The following is a 9,556-nucleotide window of genomic DNA, read 5'->3' as shown; positions in this document are numbered from 1 at the left end:
TTCTCTATCAAACTCGTTTACATCCTGTCAGTATGTTGAAAATGTACTTTCATTTTGACGAAAATGTAAATCACACAATCTGAATAGCATACATATAGGCCTATTGTACGTCATTGGAGTTGACTTGGATGTGTGCATGGTGTGACTCCTTCAAATTATAGATTAAAAACAATACTGTCTCATGATATGTCTGAAGGATGGTCCAAAATGTACTCCTGAGCATGACGAGAATAGCGACTGCTGTGGTTTTCATCGTACAGGTAGGCCATGATGTTTTTTGGGGTGTTTTTTTCGGAAGCACAGTACTGTTTGTATGGTATCACAGTCATGTCATGACAGTGTCCTTAGCTTTACGAGGGGTCACCTAACGAAGTTTGAATAACAGTTGGGTGTTTTAAATAACAGAATGGGCATTAATATGTACACGGTGTGACCGTTGGACCGAGCGAAGCATGTAATGGTGAAATGAAAAAGGCCGTTAAAACTAAACAAAATTTACCAATAAATTCAAAATCGTAAAAAAGTAACCGTAATTTTATCGTATATTCTTATTCAAAGAAACTCATGAACTCGTTCATCTATTTAGTCGTATTACGGTTTTATATGTATTTATTTCCTAAAACTTGTTACAGTGATAATTATACTATTCACTTTGAACAAATTGGGTATTTAAATTACGAATTGCACGTCAGAGTCTTCTATTATTGGCATTCAAAATAAAACACGAATAAATGTTGAAGCAGGTAATGAAAAAATAAATGGCGGCGCCCATATGGATCACGAAAATTTCGGTGAACGTATATAGAGATTATCTCTTTTTCTTTTGCTGATTTTGACTTTTTTCTTTTACATACGTGTTACCTTTAGAGCCTTGCTTCGCGGACGGGCCTTCGGCCCGTCCGAGCTTCGCTCGGTATAATTTGAGTATATGGGCTTTAAAATAATATGTATACGGTGTGACCGTTGGACCGAGCGAAGCTGCAGCATGTAATGGTCATTGGAGTGTCCCAAGTGGTAATCATAATTCCGTTAAGTACGGTAGATTATGATTCATTTAAAAATATATATTTTTAATGAAATTTTCCTTGCGTTGATAACCCAGTAAGATCTCAATATTAAAGGGGTTTATATGGGGAGAACAGTTTTACAGGATCCGCCTATCCATTGGGCGCGGGAAATAAAACGCAAGGCGACGTAAACTGTGCATTGTGACGTCACATTTAGCCTCGACTTTTTTTTCTTTTTCAAAGCAAACAATTATTTTTACAACAATAATACATTCCGTATGCAATGAAAAAGGTCGTTATAAAACTAAACAAAATTAACCAATAAATTCAAAATGGTAAATAAGTAACCGTAATTTTATCGTATATTCTTATTCAAAGAAAATCATGAACTCGTTCATCTATTTAGTCGTATTACGGTTTTATATGTAATTATTTGCTAAAACCTGTTATAATGATAATTATACTATTTACTTTGAACAAACTGAGTGTTTAAATTACGAATTGCACGTCAGAGTCTTCTATTATTGGCATTCAAAATAAATTACGAATAACTGTTGAAGCAGGTAATGAAAAAATAAATGGCGGCGCCCATATGGATCACGAAAATTTCAGTGAACGTATATAGAGATTATCTCTTTTTCTTTGGCTGAATTTGACTTTTTTCTTTTACATACGTGTTACCTTTAGAGCCTTGCTTCGCGGACGGGCCTTCGGCCCGTCCGAGCTTCGCTCGGTATAATGTCATAGTATTACATGGTAAAACTGTTAAATGTTCACTCTGTCCACTGTTCTTTTTTTAAGGGGGTGGGGGGTGGGATTCGAATTTCCTCTACAAGGCTTTGATGCTAGGTGGAGTACAAAGTTTATCGACGAGATGAGCCAAGGTTTAATATTGAAATACTTGTAGATATCATGGCATGGACATTAGGATTTGCACACCATACCATTTGTGTTTGAGTTTAGTATAGTTTTTGTACAAGAGCTTGAAAGTTTGTGTATGAATGATGTACGGAGATCTAGTATTAATATTTTCAAAAGGGTCTGGTGCGCAGACCTGAAAGTAAAAAAAAATGTTGCGGACTTTACTTGGCAAAATAGGCTGTCAGTGGTTGGGAGTTCTGATATATACCTCCTCAAGTTCATGAATTTTCTTGTCACAAAGAATATACATGTACCAGTGAAATATATAAACCCTAGCAGTTATGTCCTAGTTTTGGAAAAGTATGTCTATAACTCCAAGGTCAAGGTCATTAAGTCAAAATGTTGATACCCAAAAGAAAGGTTTTGTCACAAGGAATACGCATGTGAAATATGAAAAGCCCTATCACCAACCATTCAAAAGTTTTGGCCAAGGTTAAAGTTTTTGCGAACAAACACTGATGAACAGACAGACGGATGGACCAAAAATTATTTGCCCCGAATTTCTGATTATGAGGGTAGAAAACCCTAGATTTTGAGGGCTCGTCCCCGGCACGTATACGCATGTATGTATCATCAGTAGTGCAAAATTAGCAATTACATATGTATATTACAAAACCAACAATGGGAAATTTTACTAACGGTAACCGTGTCCAAGCTTTTGAGAAAGCAAGAAAGTAGTAATATTAACAATCTATGAGCATATCTTCATGATATTTTTTGTCTGCTTTAAATACGTCCCTTTGAGAATTGTTTTTAAAATCGATATCGAGACGTCATCAGCTGTTGGTGAAATATTTTAGCTCTCAGCTTTTCTGATCGCCTATTGTCCATCTGTAAACTTTTTACATTTACAAATTCTTCTCCAGAACCACTGGGCCAATTTCAACTTGGAAAAAAACATCCTTGAGTGAAAGGCTTTCAAGTTTGTTCAAATGAAGGGCCATGTCCCCTGCAAAGAGGAGATAATTACAAAAATAGGGTGGGGTCATTTAAAAATCTTCTCAAGAACCACTGGGCCGGAAGAGCTGAAATTTACATGAAAATTGTCAGACATAGTGCAAATTTAAGTTTGTTAAAATCATGACCCCCGGGGGTAGGATGGGGCCACAATAGGGGATCGTAATTTTACATACAAATATATAGGGAAAATCTTAATTCTTCTCAAGAACCACAGGGCCAGGAAAGTACAAATTTACATAAACGCTTTCTGACATAGTGCAGATTCACGTTTGTAAAAATTATTGCCCCCAGGGATAGGGTTGGACCACAATAGGAGATCAAAGTTTTACATACAAATATACATGTATCTATAGGGAAAATCATTAAAAATATTCTGAAGAGTGATTGGGCCAGAAAGATTTTACATTTACATGAAAGCTTCCTGACATAGTGCAGATTCAAGTTTGTTAAAAGCATACCCCCTCCACATGAGGGAAGCCCCCACAATAGGGGATCAAAGTTTTAGATACAAATATATAGAGAAAATCTTTTAAGAATTTTCTTCTCAAGAACTATTAGGCCAGAGAAGTTTACATTTAAATGAAAGCTTCTTGACATAGTGCAGATTCAAGTTTGTAAAAATCATGGCCCCCGAGAGTAGATTTCCTAGATTGGCACAACAAGGATCAAAGATTTACATGCGAATATATTGGGAAAATCTTTAAATATGGGTCAAGGTGACTCAGGTGAATGATGTGGTCCATGGGCCTCTTGTTGATCTATATAATTGCATGACGCTCAGACCCGTAACAATGGGTGCTCTTTAGCTGCAATAATGTAACAAAAATATAAAAGGTCGGATATAGGGCTACATTATTGCAGCTAGTGGTTCTTTATTGTAACAACGCCTTTCTTGAGACGGAAGCTCGGGTTTCAAGGTCTTATCCTAAAACTCGGCGACTCTTACTTTTAAATTTACTCATAATACAGTTTGTATGTTGATTTACACGGAAAATGTCGGATAGGAGCAGACATCCGTCTAATACAGTTTCATATACAATTATAAATTACCGATTTAACCGTAATTTTGAAGTTCGAAAGCGATGCTAATTCTCAATTCTATTAAAATTTAGTTAAAATTTTTATTTCATGTACGTTTCTCTTTCGGTATAGATCATAGCTTCGCACAAACATTTTTTCCTGTCGCACACGTGTACGGGAAAGATGTATATTTAAATCTATCGTATTGCTATCAAGCCTGCGCATGCGCTCAATAAACTGGATGAAAATGCTTTTTATGTCAAAATATCGAAATTAGTTGTAGCACGCTATTGTATATTATGATCAATATGATGTCAAAATTACGGTTCTGTGTAATTTTGATCAATTTAACAACCTAGCTGCATTGGGATTTTTACACTGAATACATGTACATCTAATTTTGAAACTAAAGAGCGGCTGTCGATTTTCGTGGGTACATGTAAAATAAAATTGAACCCGTACCGTTTTGATATATCGTCCTTTGCGAAATCTTATGCTTTCAAATTGGTACTGTCGGTAATGTGACCACTACGGCGCACAACCGCAAAATAAACAGTTCAAGATAGATTGGTTAATGTGTTAATCTTATGTTACAGATACCTAATGCGATCGCATTTGCCATAGGCTACGACAGAGCCGCCGAGTATGTACAGGTGCTTCGTGAACAAAGCCGTCCAGTGAAAAATGATTGGCGACAGCATAATTACTGTAAATACATTACAAACTTTGCATCCCACTTCGGCAAAGAACGGTGTTTGGTGGTTGGTAGCACAAAAGAAGGAACTCGGCTGCGTTCCCGGCTGGATGAAGGGGACTACGATTACCTGATTATATCCGATGTGTTTATCCCAGCAGAAGCCTTGGAATACAGGAAAGAAGTCCCCTGCTTTGTCCACATTAATGTTGAAAAAATACAGCATAACTTTTCCAATGCTTCTGTTATTGATGGGAAATACCTGAACACCAGACTGTTGAAGGGCTTTGACGATAGTGTCTTTAAGATATTAAGAGGGATTTACGATGTCCTGACCATGCCGTCTTTAATTCGGTCCTATAAGGGTGTTGACGTTAAGGTTAACAAAGAGGTGAAGCCCGGTTACAACCAGGTCCACTTTTCTGGATTTGAATACGAAGATGGAGAGCTAGGGTATGTTCAAGTTCAGGCAGATATTCAAGCAATCAAAGAGCAGTTTAGACACCTTCTTGCACGCAGCGATATATCAGAAGATATGATCTCAGTTTTGAGTAATAGCTTATCTCTGATAGAGGAATTGCGGCCTGAGGATATATCAAATTCTCTAACTTTTCAAACCTTTGGTGCTTTGATAGAAGCTGCATCTGGCGAAACACTGTCATCCCTCTACGGAGCTAGTCAAAAGGAGGATTTTTGTGACGGAGACACCTGTAATCCTGATAAAATGAAAACAGATGATGAACAAGGAAATCTCGATACGAAACTGAAAGAATATATTACGATACATTATGACTACAAAAGTGGTCGCGATTTCATTCCTGCGTTTCCGATCAAGGGAAAACTTCAGTGTTTAGACGAATGGAGAAACCGATTATTAGAATCGGTCGTATTTTGGCCAAGTCGAGAAATCATCGACCAAATCTACGGAAGTGAATATTTTGCAATAGCGAAACCAGCAATTATCAATTCCCAAATAAATAAAGACTTTTGCATCGGTTTTAACAATGCTGAAATGATTCTCGCTTCATCTTTTTCGGATGGTCAAAGAGTATGTTTTTTACTTTTGAAATCTTTGCAAAAAGGTTTTCTTAAACAATACTCAGAGCGCTTGACCACCTATCACTGGAAGTCGGCATTTTATCATGTATCCGAAACTACGGAGACGGATTTGTTTACAGACACGGCAGGCATTTTTCTAGTTTTGGAGAAAGTTATAAACTATATGATTTCATGTCTTGAAAAACGCTTTTTGCGACATTACTTCATCAAAAGTAATTTAATTGCTCATTTTTCCGAGGAGGAATCTCATCGACTTTCTTCTGCGATTAAAGATATACTCTTAGATCCTGTGAAAACTTTAGATGTTTACTTTTCCTCAAGGGAAAATGATGGGAAACTCACTGATCACATTCCAAATGAACAGTTAGGAGACTTAAAACACCAAGAGGGTGATTCATCGCGAGCAACTCATGCTGAATCAATCGTTTCATTAATTAGTCGTCTGCAACAAGGAACCGGAAATGACTCCACGAAGTTCGTGGAAGCCATTATTGACACATTGGCTCTGGTGGTTCAAGCTGAAGCAAACTTTGATTGCAACAGTCATGATCTCTGTCGAGGGATTCTGAAAGTCACCGGTGATTTTTTAAATACGAAGTTTCGGACAACAGATGACAGGAAAACATTATTAAAAGTTATTGCACCCATATTTTTGACATATCAGTCTCAGTCATTCGGATGAAATGTTTTACAGTCAGTACCAAAAACTAGAAAAGGCTGAACAGTGAAAATATGTTTATATTAGGTTTATTATTGTTGTAAAGACTGAAATGTAATTTCAGTATATGATATTATATTCATAATGTGATATTGCACTGCACAGTATAATGACATATAAATATTATTTTACATGGTACCGTTCATACTTTGCACGTACACCACAATATGATTGATTGACTGAATATTGCTTAACGAGAATATTTCACTCATATGGAGACGTCACCATTGCCGGTAAAGGGCTGTAATATTTAGGCTTGCTCAGCACTTATGGCCGTTGAGCAGCGATGGATCTTTGTCGTCCGCATCTGCCGTGACACGGGACCTTGGTTTTTGCGGTCTCATCCGAAGGACCGCCCCATGTAGTCGCCTCTTACGATAAGCAAGGGGGGTACTGAGGACTTATTCTCACCGGATACCCAAGAAATTACCATACTATGTATTGTGCTGCATACTGATATCTGACAGGGGCGGATCAAGGATTGCGTTGGCACGTTAGAGAATTCTCACTGCTACGGCCCTGGGCGTTAAACATAGGTCTAAATTTGTGGTACTTTACCTACAGCTGATGATGTCTCAAAAATTCCTGAAGGGACATAAAACAACCATCCTTCATCTCTCTGTCTGGTATCTATCTATCGAAATGTCTCGGTACAACCAGGAAGCTTGCTGTTGTTTTCCTTGACGTTGATTGTTTGTTTACGTCCCGTCGAGACTTTTCCACTCAGGTAGTTCTTGAGAAAAATCCATTCTAACGATTTCCCCACATATAAATATATTATTTTTAATTTGGTCGCCTGCTATGGCTAAATATTGAATTGAACTTTTACCTAAATCGACGTTACATAAAGATGTAATTTGACACAGTATACCTTTGTGCCACTTAAAACATCTCACATTTACTTTAAAATATTGACTACGGCTCCATCCTGGCTCCGGTGGACATGATTTCAACAAACTTGAATTTTTTACGCGAGAAACTTTCATGTAAATTTTAGCTTTTCTAGTGCATTGGCTATGGACATTTTTATTAGAAATATTCTACCCTATTTCTGCTATTCCCCCCCTTTTTAAGACTATTTTGTCACCAGAGAGGGGAGGGATGCAGCTCAACTTTTAGGTACCCCTTTTCGTAGACAATGAGAAGATCACTGGATCAAGTCACTAGGCACTGCCTTTCCATATGGGTGCAAGAACACCGTAGATAATGTGGGATATGTGACCAGTCCACAAGAATCTAACGTGAAGGTGATGGAACGTTTTCCCAATACGTAAGCGTTGTCATGGATATCGTTCATACAAAATACGAAGTATACACGAATGTCTCATTTGATTCACTTTTACCTTATGTCGGCATACATTTTGGTCTACATTGATCATATTCGCACAAACTTTACTCCATTGAAAGTTTCGAATACGTTATTTGAAGAAGCCAATGCAAGTACACGTATGGAATTTTCATCTCTAGAATACAGACTGAATTCTGTGGTTGTGAATGTCGCCATGCACCACAGGTTACAACCGCGGCTTACAGATGATGATCCTTCCGAGTCACAACGTCAGCTCCTTAAATTTATGTCGGCAATATTCGTCGTCATAGAATAGCCCAGTCTTGTATTCCATTATGTTTCCAGTTCAAGTCCGAGACAAATATACTTCTACTATCGCATTTAAACCCTTTAACAACAAACTTTACAACGCCAAGATAGAGACTTTTATGTATGATTTTCAATACTTTACACGACCATTTCTCATGATAAATGTATTCACTTTTTGACATCTTAGACTGCTGCTTCTTCAATAACAAGAGGCCCACGGGTCTTAACGATCACCTGAGTATCATAACCCATATTTACATTTAAGCCTGAAGAGTCTTTTGTGCACATGTTTATGATCTTTCAAAATATGCATACAATTCCTATTCAATTACAGAAGAAGGAAAAATGGAAGTTTTAAGCTTATAAATCATTTTGAAACTCCCCAACGAAAGTCTAAATCGACCTATTGGTCGTAAATTTCACAATTTGAGAAGAGGACATCACGGACGTCAGAACCATGCATTTAGTTTATCTCCCATAACTGTGAAAGTAGATAAAATGAAATGTACATGGAAGTAGAGAAGACGATTTTCTAAGATATTTAAAACTACATTTTTCATTATATGATCATATTGGTCCCGATTTGGGCCCTGATCCAGGAGCCATGAATTTCACAAATTAGGTAGAGAGCTTCATGAACATCATAAGCATGCGTTTAGTTTTTCTCATATATGGGAGTAAAGAAGATTTCATAAGATTTGATACACATTCACTATATGGCCATATTAGACCCACCCAAGGGCCTTAACCCCTGACTCAGGAACCATGAATTTCACAATTAAGTAGAGAGCTTCATGAGCATTATAATCATGCATTTAGTTTTTCTCAAATTTATATGGGAGTAAAGAAGATTTTTACATTTTCACTATATGAACATATTAGCCCTGCCCAAGGCCCCAAACCCTGCCCCAGGAACCATGAATTTCACAATTTAGGTAGAAAGCTTTATGGACATCATAGTCATGCATTTAGTTTTTTCTCAAATATAAATGGGATCGTCATAGAGAAGATTTTACACATGTTCACTATGTTTGGTCATATTATGTCTCTCAACTGATTTCATACGCGAGAGTTCAACGTATGATCAATTTTTAAACCAAGACAGGCTAGTAAAAATAAGTTGATGTTACAGGGCTTTCAACCGTCTCGTTTAAAGTTGGCAGTTTACAAATTTCATGGTCATTATACTGATCTTAATTGCAAATACAACCTGTCATTAAGTCGAATGCTGTCTGACGTGTTTCATACCAACTGATGTTCCGTTCTTTGTATATACTGATTGTGACTACGGATTACTCCGTTTACCTGATCAGGATATAGGGCTCACGGCGGGTTTGAGCAGTCAACAGGAGATACTTACTCCTAGGCACCTGATCCCACCTTTGGTGTATCTATTGGTGTATCCAGGGGTCCTAATTTGCCCAACTCTCGAGTTTGTACATGTAGTTTCACTGTATTGATGTGATTGATCACTGTAGTAGGAATCATTATTGCAGAAATTTGGGTTCTAACAGCTTCATTTTTCTTTGAGTTGTTTGTTTTGTGGACGTGGATTCCATAATCATATGAAAGATTCATAA

General features: G+C 37.3%; 1 protein-coding gene across 2 annotated transcripts; it reads left to right on the top strand.

The window, feature by feature from the left end:
* Window positions 1–4: 4 nt before the first annotated feature.
* Window positions 5–6,512, top strand: LOC125650431 (uncharacterized). 2 transcript variants are annotated; one of them, XM_048878736.2, is made up of 2 exons: window positions 5–260; window positions 4,505–6,512. In XM_048878736.2, exons 1-2 carry the CDS (start codon window positions 198–200, stop codon window positions 6,341–6,343), a joined length of 1,902 nt encoding a protein of 633 aa, XP_048734693.2. In that variant the 5' UTR covers window positions 5–197; the 3' UTR covers window positions 6,344–6,512. The 2 variants fall into 2 exon arrangements, with proteins under 2 accessions (XP_048734693.2, XP_048734694.2); XM_048878737.2 differs by lacking the exon at window positions 5–260 and adding an exon at window positions 723–791.
* The last annotated feature ends 3,044 nt before the right edge of the window (window positions 6,513–9,556 follow it).

This window comes from Ostrea edulis, chromosome 5, assembly GCF_947568905.1.
Source record: "Ostrea edulis chromosome 5, xbOstEdul1.1, whole genome shotgun sequence".
Taxonomy (NCBI): domain Eukaryota; kingdom Metazoa; phylum Mollusca; class Bivalvia; order Ostreida; family Ostreidae; genus Ostrea; species Ostrea edulis.
The sequence above is the reverse complement of the archived record's forward strand: the minus strand, read 5'-3'. Positions and strand labels throughout refer to the sequence as shown.